An 18,809-nucleotide genomic window follows, 5' to 3' on the forward strand; every position below is an offset into this window, starting at 1 on the left:
GTCTTTGAGATTTTAACATTTGCACACAAAGGTAAGGACGGAAATATCCATAAAGTCTCTGCCGAAGGGAAAAAGTGTTCGTGTGGGAAGTGGAGAAACCACCATATGCCATGTTCACATGCAATTAAATTTTGTGATATCTGCGGAATTCAACCAAAGACCTATGTTATCAAGTACTACAGTTGTAGGTTTTACATGCAAACGTACAATGGATACTTTTCACGGTTGGGTGATGAGGCATATTGGCCACCTTCTCCCTTCAGTTTAATTGCAAACACTGAATACGAGCAAACTTCAGGAGCGCGTACTACAACTAGAAGGAGGAATGAAATGGATATAGCTCCTGCTCGCATGGCTAGAAAGTGTAGTACGTGCAAGCAAACAGGTCATAACAAGAATCGCTGCCCCGACAGAAATCAGTAGTTGTTGTTGCTTGTTGGTTTTTATGTTTTTTCTTAAGTTGTACGATTGTTGTTTCCTTATGTAATCTTCCAAGAATATATAACATGTCTTGTGCCGTTTAATAGTTAGTATGTAATTTAACATTTACTACTCAGTTAATGTGTGACGTTTATTTAACTTATATTTTATTTTTATTTCTGTTCGCATATATAACACATATTTAATTATTGCATGTGTTAAAATATTTATTTGAGTTAATCACTGAAATTAACTATATGCTTTAAAAATTAAAAAAATCAATATTTTTTTTTTATTAAAAACACAGCTGAATATGATTTAAATAGAGGCAACGTCTTACCAAGTATTTGTAAAACGCGGGAAACAAATTAATGAAGGTATAACGTGGACTGCTCCACGTTATACAATATATTTTGTATAACGTGGATCAGTCCACGTTATACATTTTTTTTTTTAATTTTTCGGTCCAATCTCTGACAGATGAAACGGGTATAACGTGGATCAGTCCACGTTATACCCGTTTTGGTATATAAATTTTTGGCCATCCCCTTTTGGTTTATACTGTGTATTTTTATACCCTTTAGGATCCGGACCCCATAATTTTGTTCTTTCCAACAAAAAAATAGATAACATAAAAAACTAATGCATGGGTGAAGGACTACGATCACCATCAGAAACTAAAGGATCACCATCGTCAACGTTAGCAGTAGTAGTAGGAGGCACTATGGGTGTCACAACTGATGGTTTGTCAATAGGAGTATTTGGATGATGTGATGGTGAAGAAATCACTCCGCGTGCCTTCTTAATAAATAAAGGAAGCAAGTGATCAGTTAGTGTAGGAATCAATCGCATCACTAACTCCTCCATATTTTCTGTCGGTGCTGATTGAGAAGTTGAAGGTGGTGCTGATGTTGAAGCATTAAAGCCAGAATTGACTCTAAGATTCGGCCCATAATAACTTTGTGCTTGAGATCCAAGACCATATATTCTTCTCTTCCTTGTTCCCCCAACAGCTTCGTAATATCCTTCACATTGATCAATATCAGACTGAGACTGTAATTTTTCCCATAATATTTCTTGATATCTTTCCTGTAGTAAGTTATGAAATTAAAACATCAAGAATACTAACCATTCAATTTTACCAAATAAAAAGAGAAATGAATTCCAAAGATAAGGGAGCGGATATTTATCCATTTTTCGTTGGAAGTCTCATGATGACCAACAAAAAAGAGTTTCATACAACTTGGATATAAATGATCATATACACTGTCTCATAGTCAAGTAACAGAACATGAAAATAAAGGCAATTAGAGTTCCTAAACAACACACAAAAGGAAAATTTCAGGCTATTTCCTACTGATTTAAGTCATTACTGATACTGCTTTTTAGTTCTTCCTGTCTTGTAGACTCTATTTATATCAGGAAAAAGTAATTCTTAATTGACCAATATCAATAGGATGTGTAGCTTTCATAAATAAAAAGTAAAATTGATATACCTAACAAAAAGCAAATTATGCATAAGCATTTTAATAAGGGGACCAAGCAGAGATCCTTATCAACAATTTAACATGCAGAACAATGCAAGAATAATGAGCCATTCAAGTAATCCTAACAACTTTGTATAAATATGCATACAACTTCAAAACTCATTCACTCAATGTCCATTCTCACATAAACAAGCAGTCTACAATCAAGATTTGCCTAATCCATTGCAGACTACTCTTTAACTTCTTTATACAATACCATTAAAACACAATAAGAGAATTATTAAGTATCTGAAAGAGCTTACACATTCTAAAGGTAACAGTTCAGCTTCCGAAATTTACAGGATGTGTCTTGCTGGTACTGCTTATCAGATTTGGAAGAAAGGAATGCCAGGGTGTTTCAACAAAGGCGGAGGAGCATTGAAGCTATGGTGAAGCAAATTGTGCAGGAATTGCATGGGCGTGGTGCTACTAGACTGAGGTTAAAGTAGAAATTAGATAGCATGAAATTTTATCCTAGGTGATGTAGATAGGAGGTATAGACGATATGGAGCACAGAGGACTGCTGCTTGATGTCCAGTCCCAGTTTGCCTTTTGTTCTCCTTTTTCCTTGAGCTGTACAAATGTTTACTTGGTGAATAAAATGTTCCAATTATTTGCCAAAAAAAAAGTATCTGAAGGAGCATATTCAAATCTAACTATAAAGTGAAGTGAGGCAATTGGTATTGCTAAGGATTTCCTTGCAGTAAGTTGATATTCAGAGAGGTTATTGCATGAGGATACAACAGAAGATCGTCTTTAAGAATTGGGACTAAGGAAAGACTAAGGTCTCTTTGGTGATCAAATGTATAAAGGCTATCTGTAGAACCTACTTATGGACTGGTGGATTTGAAACTAGCAACAAAACTTTGGTAGCTTAGGAACAATTGTGTTTACCAAGATCAGCTGGTGGTTTGAATATTTTACATGTCCAAACTTGGAACAAGGCAGCCATTTGTAAACTCATGTTGGATGCTTAGGAAGATATTCAAGTCTACAGCTACTCTAGAGGCAACAGGGCTAAATTTTCAGCAATTGCAACATGTCCAGAATTTCTCAATCAAAAAGTGTTATCTCAAGCTGAAGGGACAGTACCAGAAAATACTGTCTGCATATTTGCAGCCGGGCCATTTACTAAAGTCGTCATATAAGGCTTAAGTTTTTCATTAGTTTAATTATGAAATTATAAAATTTTGAACTTACATGGACAGCTTAGGCACGCTCATCAACAAAATATTCTCCATCATGATCATATGTATGGACGTGCAAATGTACCTCACCTGGTGTTGGATCTCGACCCTTTTCAACAGCCTATGCAAAAGTTACTCATTTAAGAAAATTACACCAAGAACAACAGCAGTATAACCAAAAATAGACAAAGGGAAAGTATACCAAGAACAACAACAGTATAACCAACAATAGACAAACCTAAATAATTTAAGAAAGACAACAACATAGTAATCAAGAAAATAGCAATATACCTAGGTAAACCAGAATCAAGAACTGCAAAAACCACCTTGAAAAACCAATTTTCAAGTAGTAAATAAAAAAAAATTAAGTGTGTATGAAAAAATATATACTTACAAGTCTCTTGCGATGCTCCCCAATGCAGATAGAGCCACCTGTGTGAGTCCCGGCAGCAACTTCTTTCCCTCCACAACGATTCTTTGCATTTATTTCTGACTTTTCAACACACTTAGGATCTGCCCAAAGTTGCAACCAGCGTTCCCACACATTATCAGACACATAATCCGGCTTAATCCCTTTTTGTTTAATTTTGCTAATGAAATTCCTATACTTTGTTGCTGCCTTAGTATTCCAATGTTTTCTGATTGCACTCTTAGGGATCGAAGAGTCCTAATAGTATGTCTTCTGAAAACAGTGTGTAAACTAATAATATTAGTATCCTAACTATAAAATATAATACACTTTTAAAACGAATTATGATGAAAGTTATATCTTGAATTCCCCAAAATAAAAATCTCTAGTATCTTCTGAGACACCTTTCCAATTGATTCCATTAGGATCAAGTTGATTTTTGAAAGATGCAGATATGGTATTAGAGCATTCTTTAGAAGGTTCCAACCTGCATAAATTTGAAAACATTATTTCAAGGCCTACCACAAATTATATATATATATATATATATATATATATATATATATATATATATATATATATATATATATATATATATATATATATAAAATACAAGCATGGACTAACCTTGTAGGAGTAAGAGTAACAAGTGTAAGTGTCCGCTGCCTACGACGACTACTGGACTCATCTTCGCTAATAGTGTTGCTCTGGTTTGATGTACCCTCATCTATTGGGCTACTCAGATCAGGTGTAATGGGAGATAATTCAGGGATGGTTGGGGTACTACCGCGACCTGACACTTGAACCGATGGCGTACCGAAAGTTTGAACATGGTTTATAGGATATGGCCCACCTATGAAACTTGTACCACCTTGTTGAGGACTAACTGTGGTGGCAATGGGAATGGTAGGCATGTTTGCATGACTAGCAGAATCACCCCTAAGTGATGACTTTCCTACACGACCTTCGCTACCTCGACCTTTTTCTCGAGCCATATCTACAAAAAAATGTGGACGTAAGGAAATTAAAGCAACCATCAGTAGAAAAAGTAACCAGTAAAATGCAAGCAGGCTGCTAGTAAAGAGGTTTATATACCATCATGTACAAATCCTAATGGAAAAGAAACACACAATGCAAGGAAACACACAAAAACCAGATGGAATGAAAACTGGAAAACTTCTTGTATCACTGAGCCTAGTCTTGGAAATGAGGTGATAAAAGCTGTTTGCAAGTCTACAAATATGACTAATCATGATTTACAAAATCTGCAGCTTGTTACACAAGCAAACCTACAATTTATAGTTTCTATTATGTGAGGCAGTAGTTGCTACTACATGCAGGAAACTGAGAGGTTTAAATTATGGTTGCTGATGCTGCCCATGAAGATTATTTTTATTTCAGCAATTGTACAGGACCTAGAATTGCTCATAATGTAATCAGTGTGTATACAAATTACTGGTATGTTTCTGGAATTTGGGATACCCTACATTATCTTCCTATGCTGGCTTAAGGACCCTAAATATGTTCCATTAAAGAAGCCATAACTTTATAGCAATGGTTCTTTCGGTATTTGAAATTCATTAGCCAACTAACCTGAATTCAGACTGCGTAAGGACTACTAAAGAAAGAAGCACTTTATACTATGATGGCAGAACGAGAAGTTCTAAGTTCTAACCAAGAAATTCAAAAAATGGAAGAATAGCACACTTGAAATTTGAACTTGTGACCTAAAACAATTCGAGAACCACCTTTGCCACTACCACTACAATTAATGAACTTGGCATGTGCTTTGTTTTTGCTTATTTGTGTATTATAGTTTTTCGATGAAAGGAATCTAATTGAACTGCTTATGTCCACCTAGCGCTGCCCCTGCCTACCAAAGCATAACGCAAAAGATAACACCCACAATTTGTAAAAACTAATAACAACTGAATTAGAGTTGATGTGTTGGTCTTGAATGGAGTTTAATCAGTTAATAAGAAGGAAGATGAAGCTTTTGTTCATGAAAACACGTAGAACCAGTAGAGGAAGACAACAGAGAAGGATTGGACCAACAGAGTACAACGATGAAGGGTTGAGTTAATGGTAAAACCAGAAAGAAGAACTTCACTGATTACATATTTATATATAGTCTTCGTAAATTATTAACTAAGTAATAGAATCTTCTAAACGATTTTTGGCAAAAATGCAAGGTAAGACTATAGAGAAAGTGCATATTTGTTCCTAAAGGAAGTCCCTGTATTAACATCAGATCCCGTTAGAATGGTGAAAAGCTTGCTATCATGTCTCTTCATTCATTTTCTCGAAAACTTACAATGATAGAATAAAAGAAATCGGATAGGACTGCGTGTTTTCCAGAGCCTGTTACTTACGAGAAATGGAAAGAAATTCATACCTCTTTGCAATAATACACTTTGTTTTTTTTTTCTCTCCTTAAAACTGGACTAAGCAACATATATAAATGTTAAACTACTACAACATACTAATTCTCGCACAACATTCAATCTTTTCCAGTTATCATCTCAACAATGCAAAGACTTTGTTTTAGATAATGTGGGGTATCCCAAGATCAATATATTATATTACAAGAAACATTGTTGAATTCCAATATATTATATTACAAGGATCAATATATTATATGCAAGGATCAATAAACAGACCTGAGGCTTGAGCCGATGGCGTACCTAAAGTTTGAACTTGGTTTATAGGATCTGGCCTACCTATGAAACTCGTACCACCTTGTTGAGGACTAACTGTGGTGGGAATGGAAATGGTAGGCATGTTTGCACGACCAGTAGAATCATCCCTAAATGTGGACTTTCCTACACGACCTCCGCTACCTCGACCTCTGCCTCGAGCCATACCTACAAAAAAATATGGACATGAGGAAATTAAAGTAACCATCAGTAAAAAAATGTAACCAGTAAAATGCAAGCAGGTTGCTAGTAAAGAGGTTTTTATACCATCATGTTCAAATCCTAATGGAAAAGAAACACACAATGCAAGGAAACTTTAGTGACTGGATTTTTACTTAAAACAATGCAAGGATCAATATATTATACTAGTTACATTAGCCCATACTGTGCACGGGCCCAACATATTAGAAAATGTTATGCAACTTGTAGCATATTAGGCATCGCCTATGCAGCTCTAAGCATACTACGCGTATTGCATAATTCAACATTTGGTCCCCAAGTTGGTAATGAGTCTTTAGCATAGCAGAAAAACTTATGCAGTACAAGACAGTAGTGATACGCTCAAATTACACCTATTAATGGCGTAAAGCGGACGTTGTCAAATATAGTAACCCAAACAAGGTTGGGGTCGAATCCCACAGGGAATATGGAGAGAGAAGGATACTAATCGTATGCGTTACTAGTCTTCAAAGGCTTTAATCCTATTCCTGATAGTTTGAAATAATTGTTGATTAATGTAATTGAATATTTTGACTTGAATTGTATTTAATGCGAGAGAGAGACCAAGGTTGTGTTCCCCATTTTGATTAGATATTATGCTTCAGGTTTCAATGTGATATATTTCTAATGGTTGTTCTAAGAAGATGCACTTGATCTCTTAAGGACTTCCTAATGTTTCCCAACAGTTAGGCCGTATTTTCTCTTTATAATTTTTCCAAATATAAAAGAGTTGAAATCGAAGAGCGACCAATAATGCCAATTTAGACTTGTTCTTATCCCTATGTTAGTCTATTAAACGGGGGTTAACGCCCCGAGTCATTGTTATTCAATCTTACCAATACTAACTCTCTTTTCCAAGAAAAGTTAGTATAATGGCTTAGGCTAATGCTTGCAATCATTACCTATCGCTAACGCACAAAGATAGAATAAATACTAACAACCATTATGCATATATCAATAGTAGAAACCCATTCACATAATACCCATCATGGGATCCACAACCTTAGTATTAAAATTAGCTACTCATCATTTTGGTTAACAAAGAAAGCTTAAAAGTTAACATAATATACTTACGATGCGAATACAATATGGAATGAAAGTGAAGTTGTTGCTTTAAATGCTCCAACCACTTCTAATATTCAAAGCCTAAAGTTAATGCTCCCTAGAAAAATCAGAATATCTGAATTAAAACCCTACTTTAAGTATTTATAGGGACAAAATTCGCGCCAAGTTTCTGGACAAAAAAACCCTTACGCGGCATCGTTACGGACCGTAACACAGGTTACGGTCCGTCCTTCGGTTCGTCCTTTGTCAGCTTGATGTCATGGCCACCATGCGACGGACCGTAACACAGGTTACGGTCCGTATCTTCCAGCGGATCATGGCCTCAATCTTCAGTGGCCAATGCGTTACGCCCCGTAATCAGAGTTACGGACCGTCCTTCTGGGGCGTAACCTTTGACACTACTTGGCAACTTTCTGGAAATTTTCCTCAGCTTACGGTACACGTTACGGCTCGTAACATGAGTTACAGACCGTCCTTCATAGCGGCACGTATCCTCTCTGGTACGGATCACGTTACGGTCCGTAACATGAGTTACAGACCGTCATTTAGCTCCAAGTTGTCCATTTTTTCAGCATTTCATATCATTTCCGATCCTTATTCAACCAACCCTATAAAACACAAAAATCACATAAGAAACTATGTAAAAACACTTAAAAACAAGCAACACTCCTGCCGAAATTTGCGGCACATCAACACCCCCAACTTAAGCTTTTGCTTGTCCTCAAGAAACTACAATAAGACTCACTAATAACACACGACATCTTAGCAAAATAAGAATGACTACGGTGGTTTTGGCATGTGTTTCTAGCACGGACTCTTCAATTCAAGAAAAATATTTAGGCTCTTATCCATCTCCTATTTGTGACACAAGACGCACATATCAGAAAAATTGCAATTCACTATGCAACCTCTATTAATGACACAATCATAATATGGGAGTCTCTATGCATATAAATTTCAACTTCTGGAAAGCCAGTAACTTTGCAATTTACAATCCTTACGCCCTCACATAGACCAAAGAATGTCCCAACACACATTTACAACATAAATGGGACAGAAGACTAAAGAGACAGAAGGACACTCACACTCACAAAGAAATTTGCATACCATGCGTGCACATACCATAGGCTTGCCTTTATTTTCCATGCCTTCAACTTTGAACAGTTTGATTGCGATCACATTATGACTTTTTAGGCTTGTAACACTGGCTTAGGGACGGGTAGGATGAATATTTGGATAGTGGTGACTTACCCTCCTTGACGCTTCTTTTTGACTTCATTCACCTTTCTTCCTCTTATTTCTAACTCTACAGCTTCAGCGTGGATTTATTTAGAACTTATATATCTATATATCTATTTTTTTATTTTTATTTTTTTTATATATATATATAAATATATATCCACACTGAATCATGCCCCGCAATACTCACGATCAGCCCCAACAGGCCTTTGGCCTTACTTTCCGCATCTTTTACTTATCACCCCCAACTTAGGCTTTTAGCCTCATTTTCCGCATTTTTCACTTATCACCCCCAACTTAGGCTTTTAGCCTCATTTGTAATTCTTCAGTGTCAAGGAGGGACTTGGTACCAAATGGGTTTATTCACAGAAGGGAAGGAGGTTAGTTCACGGCTAATCAAAGAAAAAGTCTATAAGCTCAAAATGGGAGACTAGGGATCATTTTCTGTACAGGCTAGGCTCATTTAAGATAAACATGCTTTGGAGTCAATACAAAGAAAGCCTAGGATCACTTCACAATCAAACTCTCCTTAGAATTTACGCATGACCAATCGGGCAAGTTCTAGATTACACGGATCATACACAAATAGAAACTAAGAACTCACAACACAATGGCATAAGGATTGTTTAAACATTCTGACTTCACTTCCGTTTGAAGATTTCACATACATGGACACCCTTTATTTTCAATGTCATTAAAAGAACCATACATGTCAATATCAACAACTCATTCTTGATGTACATCACAATTTTTTTTTCTTTTTTCGGAGGGATATCATTGACTTATAAAAACCATTTTTATATATGCTAGGAACACGGACCACCACCACTTAATCCATCATTACTTTACTCTTAATTAAACATCCTAAACATGCCAGGTTCAACATAAAAATAACATTCTTCGAGAATAGAACACATGGCAAAGAACAGCCGAAGAAGGTCCTAACACATACTTAATAATAAAAACAATACCAACAAAAACAATAACAATTGTCCTAAACACATACTTACTATCACAATTTGGGATAAAATACCCACAAAAACAAAAACCATAACAAATAATATCTAATATACCAAAGAAATACCAACAAGACCAATAAAAACAGCAATTACCCACACCACCAACTTAGAAACATGCATTGCCCTCAAGGCATCTATCTAATTCATCAAAAGAATGGAGGGCCTCCCTGGAGCGCACTAGGCGCTCGGATCTGCAGCAGCATCATGAGGTGGAGCAATGGTGGTGTCAGGCTGGCCAACACTAGAAGTCCCAGTCACAGTGGGTGGGGGAGAAGTATGGTGAGCCGACTCAATGGGATGGGCTGAGCTAGAAGTAGCTCCAGTGGTGTCAGAACCCAGCTGAGACTCATGTCGGAGCTTCTTCAAAGTGCGCCACTCCTCCTCCTCATTCTGTGGGCGCAAAGAAGCAAATGGATCAAGACTCTGGAGAATGGGCACGAGGTTTTCATCATCTGACGTGGATCTCCTGCGCTTCCCTTTGGCCAAAGAGTGGGTATCCTCTTCCAACTCTTCGTCGTGCTCCTCCTCAACCGTGTCCTCGATCTCATCATCCCCAAGTAAACTCTGAACCGGCTGGTATAAGATCTGTACCAACTCTGTGTGTACTTTCGGAAGCTGGTCCGTCACAACAGCCACTTCCTGTGCCTTCAATTTCTGCACATCATCCTTGACAGACCGCAACTCACTCCGAATAGTGCCCAACTCCACAGCACGGTGTGTCCTAGTCAGATCCGTCATTCTGTTTTCAATACCATCTATCCGAGAGTGGATCTGTAGGTGGTCATCAGCCATCTGTTCTTTTATTGGCCGCAACGCTGCATCAATAGCTCTTTTTGTGTACAATTTTAGCTTAGTCATGAGCTGCTTGACCTGCCTATCTGTTCGATCCGCTTGCAGGACCACTGCCCCAAAATTCTCTCGGTTGAACATCATTTTTCTCACAAGCTCGGGTGGGACTCCCGGTATGGGCTGAACCGGTGCTGGGCTCGCTCCAGTGGAAGAGGTAGGACCACCCGAAGTAGGTGTGGCTGGAGTTGGCATGGGCTGTGTAGCATAATCAGCCGATGGAGCCTCAGAATCTGGGGGCTGACCCGCAGCAGTGTCCTCAGCACCCATAATAGCCAAGGGTAAAACATCTGATCCCGTTGGCCCCTCCGGCACATCAGCAGATGAGGTAGATGGCATCGAACCCTGGCTCAACATATCATCCCTCCCCTTTGTGATGTCATTGAAACTCCTGGCGATCACACTGTGATCGATAAGGGGGAGGGGTTCTGGTCCCTCACGCAAGCATAATAGTATAAGCAAACATGGTTGAATGAGGGAAGTGGCTGGCTGGGTGGCTCTCTCCCGGAGATCTGCTGCTACCAGTCGTCCGAAGTTGATCTTATACCTCGACATAAGGGCAGCCACAAGAACAGCCCTGTTCGGAGTCAAATAATTATCTAACTGGGTAGGACGGATGCGGAACAGAACAATCTGCCACCATAACTTTGCCTCTAGCATGAGGGTGTTTTCCAAATTCGCGTAGCGGCTGTCAACTTTGGCACTATTGCCCATTCGGGATCTGTCGACCATGCAATCACTGAGGCCACCCATTTTCTGACGGAGATTGTATCTTTCTGTTCAATTTTGTAGACAAACTCCCCTTCCTCCGCCGCTGTAGGCGCGGTATAATCCTCCCCGAATAGTATTTTATTGATGGCTGTCGGGGAAACATCAATATTCTGCTTTCGCACGACGACCTCATTCATGGCCGGCACTTGAGTTGCTCGCTGCCCCTTTTTCTGTGCTTTGAAAACAGCAGCCCCATAAGAAGCGTAGAATTCCCGAACAAGAGCCGGGATGTAGGACCCCACAGAGTTTTTCAAAAACTCTAACTTATGGAAGCGGATAGTGTCACGAATGCCTGGATATCCATTGAGACCATCAAAGCTGACGTTCCTCTCCTCGAAAATACTCCGCTTTGGGTCCTGCCCCTCATTTTTCGCCAGCTCACACCCTTTGTTGTACAAGTCTTCAGATCCCTCCACAGAAAACCGGAGGTCCTGCTCATACATAGCCCTCATCCGAATGTCAGTTTCTCTCCTTTCCTGCTCGCGCTCTTTTTCGCGCTCCTCCGCAGTAGGCTGTCTAATGGGTGGTTGAGGTCGGTGTGTTGGTGTGACAGCCCACCTGGGTTCACTATGGCTCGACGAACTAGACGAACTCTCTGCATCAGACCAGGAGGAACTTTCGGATGGTGTGGCTGGCCTGGTAGATGCAGCAGGCTGCTTTGTAGCTCTTGTGGCCTTGCTTTGATTTTCATCGCGCAACCGTGAGGTGACTTTGCCAACCCTTTCCTTTGGCCGCAACCTTGGGTGAAACCTTTTTCCCTTGCCTTGGGTTACCCATACCTGTGGAAGGCAAAGTTAGATAAGAAGTTGTTCAATTTATACAACTCATTGGTTGAAGTTAAGGACTTCAATTAGCTTAGGCACCGTAAGTCAGTCGACGGACCGTCGATGGTGTTACGGGCCGTATCTCCAACCGTAACTCAAATGGTTCATTTATAACACAGGAAGCGTAACATGATTGACGAACCGTCATACGTGTTACGGTCCGTAACACCTCACCGTAACATCTCTCAAATTTCCAGAGAGTTTGCATGAAAATCCTCGATGTTACGATGTGGTGTTACGGTTCGTCACATGGTTACGATCCGTAACATCTCACCGTAACATCAGCCAAATTTCTAGAAAGTTTTCATGGAAATCATCGGTGTTACGATAAATGTTACGGTCCGTAACATACGTTACGGCTCGTAACACTGAACGACGGGCAATCAGTTAACAGACAAATTGCTTGGCCAAATTTTCTCGTTTAAGCACAAAGACAAGATCTTCGACTTTATGCTCCTTGGGTATGGTGTAAAACACCATTTTATCCCCTCACATACCTCGGGTTACTTAGACTTCACCCGGTTTTACCAAAGTTTTCATTGGAACCTTTTATCGAACAGTTGGTGGGCAAACCAATTTAGTAATTTCACGAATGAAACTTTCAATCGGGATGCCCTCCGACTCAGTGGGAGACAATGTGCTTGTGCCCACGAGTCTCTCAAACAGCAAACATACCAATCCCAACCCCCAACCATTGTTAAATACCGCGCAATTATTCAATGGGGATTTAAACTCTTTCAACACAATCAACACACTAATTTCAAAGCATAGCATACGAATTTACCCATGAAAGATCATAGCAATCGTGTCCATAAAAGAAGAAAGAGAGTCAAAACATGGTGATACCTGATCGTTGGCGATGATTGGATGAAACTCGAATTGTAAAGCAGGGATTTTAAACAAGAAACAACAACTTTGGTGTAAGAAATATGAGGGCGGGTGGGAGATGAAGAGTGGGGGAGATAAAGAAAAGAAGAGGGAAGTTATGAGGGAGAGGGAGTTAAAACGTTTGAAAGCACCGGTTAATTTTTGAACTGGTAACCGTCGGGTGATGTATTTAAACATTCCCGACCATTACGTTCCATGTTACGGACCATAACATGAGATACGAGACGTATCTCGTGTTACGGTCAACCAAACTATACCGTTTCCCTTTTTCATTAATGACATGGCACTACAGCCGACGGACCGTAACTCGTGTTACGGTCCATATTACCTGGCATAACGGGTGCCGAATTTCCAGTGAGTGCCCAGATTTTTGTCAAAGTTACGATTATGGGTTACGGTCCGTAACGTGGGAGGCGGTCCGTAACTCAGATCGTAACACTTCTCTTCCTCCTTCAGTGATTTCTGGATTTTCTTTTCGCTTGTTACGCTCCATGATACGAACCGTAACATGAGGTATGAGCCGTAACGTGGAGCATCTCGTCTGGGAAAACTCAGCAGTTATTTGGCCTCTTCAGTTCTCAAAATCCTACCACATTAGCAACATCAAAAACACAAAAGAAAACAAAGGAAATACAAAATTTAAACTACTTACAAAGCGGTAACTGTGGGTTGCCTCCCACACAGCGCTTGGTTTAACGTCACAGCTCGACGTGATACCTCATTTTCGAGTTCAGGAACCGTATTTCAAACGATACCTATCAACGACCTTACCATCATCAATACACCAATGGTAATGGTTCACTCTTTGTGCATTCACTTTAAAAGTCCGAGTGTGATTTCACCTCCATGACGCTTCCATTTGGGGAAACATTTACTATTTCAAAAGGATCGGACCACCGAGACTTTAGCTTGCCCGGAAAGAACTTTAGGCGCGAATTGTACAACAAGACCAAGTCCTTTGGCTGAAAATCCCTTTTGAGGATCTTCGAGTCATAATAGTATTTCATCTTTTCCTTGTACAGTGTCGCACTTTCATAGGCATTGTACCTAAATTCATCCATCTCGTTGATTTGAAACAACCTCAGCTTTGTTGCTTCATGCCAATCCATATTCAGCTTTTTCAATGCCCAAAGGGCCTTATGCTCAAGCTCAATAGGCAAATGACATGCCTTCCCAAATACCAACTTATACGGTGAAGTCCCAATAGGCGTTTTGAACGCAGTGCGATATGCCCATAGAGCATCATCCAACTTTTTGGACCAGTCAGTGCGATTCACATTGACCATCTTTGCCAAGATGCTTTTTATCTCTCTTTTTGAGACCTCAACCTGACCACTTTTCTGAGGATGATATGGAGTGGCAACCCTGTGATGCACGCCATATTTTTCAAGAAGATCAGCAAATGGTTTGTTACAGAAATGAGAACCACCATCACTAATAATAGCTCTAGGAGTGCCAAATCTGGTAAAGATGTTCTTTTTCAGAAAGGCATTGACTCTTCTACCATCATTGTTAGGCAATGCCACCGCCTCCACCCACTTGGAGACATAATCCACCGCAACAAGAATATATTTCAGGCCGTAGGAGCTCACGAAGGGCCTCATAAAATCAATCCCCCATACATCAAAGAGCTCCACCTCAAGAACAAAATTCGTCGGTGTTTCATTCTTCCGACCTATAGTGCCCTTGCGTTGGCATTTATCACAGGAATGTGCCAACATATTCGCATCACGATAAATGGCTGGCCAGTAGTAGCCACATTCTAGCACCTTGGCTGCGGTTCTATTTCCACTGTGATGCCCACCAACCGGAAAATCATGACACACCTTCAAAATATCCATCACCTCAGATTCAGCCACACATCTTCTGATCATATTGTCAGCACAAGTCCTGAATAAGTAAGGCTCATCCCAATAATATTGTCGGTAATCTCTCAAGAATTTCTTTTTTTGATATGCCTTCAAATCTTCAGGAACAATGCCAGTTACCAAATAATTGGCAATATCGGCATACCATGGAGCCACATCATTGGAGATGACCAAGACTCTTTCATCCGGAAAAGTGTCATCAATATCCAGCACATCAATCGATCTCCCTGGTGCTTCAAGTCTGGATAGATGGTCAGCTACTTAATTTTCTGACCCTTTTCGGTCTTTGACTTCAAAGTCAAATTCCTGTAGCAACAACACCCATCTAATCAACCGAGGCTTAGAATCTTTTTTAGCCATCAAGTAGTGCAAGGCAGCATGGTCAGTGTGAACCACTGCCTTGGCACCCAACAAATAAGCCCGGAACTTTTCAAAGGCATAAACAATAGCAAGTAGTTCCTGCTCCGTGACTGTATAGTTCAGTTGAGCTCCATTTAATGTTTTGCTGGCATAATAAATTGGGTGCAAGGTTTTGTTTAGCCGCTGACCAAGCACAACGCCAATTGTGAGACCACTGGCATCACACATTAATTCAAAGGGCAATGACCAATCCGAGGACACAACAATAGGTGCAGAGGTTAATTTCAGCTTCAACTCTTCGAAAGCCTTGATGCACTTCTCATCAAAATTGTATTTGGACTCTTTTTCCAAGAGTTTGCACATTGGGTTTGCAATTTTGGAGAAGTCTTTGATAAATCTTCTATAGAATCCGGCGTGTCCCAAGAAACTCCGAACTCCTTTTACTGAAATAGGTGGAGGGAGTTGTGAAATCACATCGATTTTGGCTTGATCAACCTCAATCCCTCTTTCGGAGATCTTATGGCCAAGGAAAAGTCCTTCCTTTACCATAAAATGACACTTTTTCCAGTTGAGCACGAGGTTTGTCTCCTCACACCTTTGTAGCACCTGATCAAGATGGTCTAAACATTCATCGAATGAATCTCCCACCACAGAGAAGTCATCCATGAAGACTTCAAGAAAGTTTTCAACCATGTCAGAGAATATGGACATCATGCATCGTTAGAAGGTAGCTGGGGCATTGCAAAGACCAAATGGCATCCGGCTGAAAGCGAATGTCCCATAGGGACAAGTGAAACTAGTATTTTCTTGGTCTTCCAATGCAATGTTGATTTGGTTGTACCCTGAGTACCCATCCAAGAAACAATAATAAGACCTTCCAGCTAGCCGATCAAGTATTTGATCAATAAAAGGCATAGGGAAGTGATCCTTGCAAGATGCGGTATTCAGCTTCCGGTAGTCCATACACACTCTCTAACCGGTGACAGTTCTTGTTGGAATCAACTCATTTTTAGAGTTAGGGACAATAGTGATGCCCCATTTCTTCGGCACACACTGGACTGGACTTACCCATGGACTGTTGGCAATCGGGTAAACCACCCCAGCATCTAGCCACTTAATAATCTCTTTCTTCACCACCTCTTGCATCGGTGGATTTAACCTTCTCTAATGCTCAACACTTGGTGAACTTTCCTCCTCTAACTGAATTCGGTGCTCACAAATTCCGGAGGGAATCCCCCGGATGTCTGCAATAGTCCACCCCAAAGCTCTCAAATGCTTCCTCAAGACTGTGATGAGTCTTTGAATTTGGACCTCATTCAGAAGTGATGACACAATAACTGGGAGGGTAGCATTTGCTCCTAGAAACACATATTTAAGATGGGATGGAAGTTGCTTGAGTTTCAACTTCGGTGGCTCAATAATTGATGATTTTGCTGGAGGAGTTGTTCGTTTCTCTAAATCAAGAGACAACTTTTTGGGCTCATAAGAGTAAGACCCCAGACTGGTGAGTGAATTCACTGTCTCAATATATCCCTCCATTTGTTCTGCATCAAAATTCACCAAGATGGCCGATAATGCTTCACCCAAGCATTCTTCCTCCATTTTGAATTCTACCGCTTCATCCACCACATCAACGAAGTTAATGACTGAAATACTTTGATAAAGACTAGGTAATTTCATGCCTTTGTTGGCGTGAAAAGTCACTTCCTCATTATTCACCCGAAACTTGATTTCATTCTTCTCGGAATCCATATGAGCCCTCCCTGTCGCAAGGAAAGGTCTCCCCAGAATAATAGGAATTTCTTGATCAATAGCACAGTCAAGAATCACGAAATTTACCGGCAGTAGGAATTCCCCGATTTGAACAAGCACGTCATCAACTACCCCCACTGGCCTTTTTATAGATCTGTCAGCCATCTACAACCTCATGGTAGTTGGCCTTGGAATCCCTAATCCCGATCTCTTGAAAATTTCTAGGGGCATAAGATTTATGCTAGCCCCGTTATCACACAAAGCCTTGGCAAAATCCTGCTGCCCTATAGTGCATGGAATTGTGAATGCTCTAGGATCTTCCCTTTTTTGCACTGTGGTCTTGGAAAGGATAGCACTAACGCGATGAGTGATACCCACAGTGTCGTGTTTCAATGGTTTCTTCTTCTTTGTTAAGAGATCTTTCAAATACTTAGCAAAGCCAGGCATTTCTTGGACAGCATCCATGAAAGGAATGTTCATCGTCAACTGCTTGAGTTGATCATAAAATCGCAAGCACTTGTCATCTTCTGTTTTCCTCACTAGCCTTTGAGGGAAAGGCGGTGAAGATTTGAACAATTGGCTTAAAGGGCGTAGAGCGCCAGAAAGTTTTGCTCTCCATTTTTCTAGGTTTTCTTCGTGTGCCTTGAGATTATCAAGATTCTGCTCCTCTTCAGCTATAATTGGGACTTCCTCCTCTGTTTCTTCCTCCACAATATCATCAGATACAACAGGTTGTACCTCTTCTTCAACAACTGGCTCGAGATCAACCACCTTTTTGTTAGCACCTTGAAGTATTTTATCACTTCTGGTGCTAATAGCAGCTACATGCTCCACAGAGTTTACCCCCCTACCTTTTGGATTTGGAACTGTATCACTTGGTAGTTGTCCACGTTGAGCAGTATGCACTTCTCTGGAAAGGTCTCTGAATTGCGATTCAAGCTTCTGAATGGAAGCTGAATGAGATAGTTGAACTTGAGACATTCCCTTGATTGTGCTCTCTGTTCTGTCCTGATTCATTAGCATTTTCTGCATCATACTTTTCAGTTTCGCAGAATCATTAGAAGTGTTGCCAGCAGAGTTGCTGGCTGAATTGTCTCTCCACTGTTGGGAATTTGATGCTTTCCCCCTTGGTGGAATGTAGGGGTTCGAGCTCTTGTTGCCATAATTATTGTTGTTATAATTCCCTTGATTTGGATTTCCCTGATCATTTCTGCTATAATTGTTCTCTTGAAATTGTTGTTGAGGCTTTTGCCATGGGTGATGGCCTGGACCTTGATAATTTTGCCATTGATAGCCCCCTTGCGAGTTATTGATATAATTAGCATCTTCATACTGTTGTTGCCCATCTTGGTACATCCCTTCAGGGACTTTATACATGCCCTGCGGAAGAGGTGGTAACTCATCAACAACATTTACCCCTTGTGAATCCTTTTCTGCCAACTTCTTTGATAATAGATCCACCGTGGTTTGCAATTGAGCAAAGGCATGATCTCTCTCATGGTTTTCTTTTGCGACTGCAGTTAGTGATGGACTACCATAAGAGATGCTCACACTATCAGTTGAATGCCAAGCTTGATTGTGGGTGGTGAGTTTATCAAGCAAGTGGGTGATGGCGATAAATGACTTGTCCATGAAGCATCCTCCCGCGGCAGTATTGACTGCAATCTGATTCATTGTGTCTAAGACCTTGTAGAATTTCTCCGTGAGAATAGCATCCGGA

General features: G+C 40.2%; 1 protein-coding gene across 1 annotated transcript; it reads right to left on the reverse strand.

Moving 5' to 3' along the window:
* Positions 1-1,059: 1,059 nt before the first annotated feature.
* On the reverse strand, positions 1,060-6,404 carry LOC132630863 (uncharacterized). Its single transcript, XM_060346457.1, has 7 exons — positions 6,203-6,404; positions 4,170-4,539; positions 3,947-4,029; positions 3,528-3,646; positions 3,361-3,459; positions 3,219-3,254; positions 1,060-1,509 (listed from the first exon to the last, which is right to left on the reverse strand). The coding sequence occupies exons 1-7, from the start codon at positions 6,402-6,404 to the stop codon at positions 1,060-1,062; spliced, it is 1,359 nt and encodes a 452-aa protein (XP_060202440.1).
* Between the last annotated feature and the right edge of the window lie 12,405 nt (positions 6,405-18,809).

The sequence above is a fragment of the Lycium barbarum genome, chromosome 3 (assembly GCF_019175385.1).
Source record: "Lycium barbarum isolate Lr01 chromosome 3, ASM1917538v2, whole genome shotgun sequence".
Lineage (NCBI taxonomy): Eukaryota > Viridiplantae > Streptophyta > Magnoliopsida > Solanales > Solanaceae > Lycium > Lycium barbarum.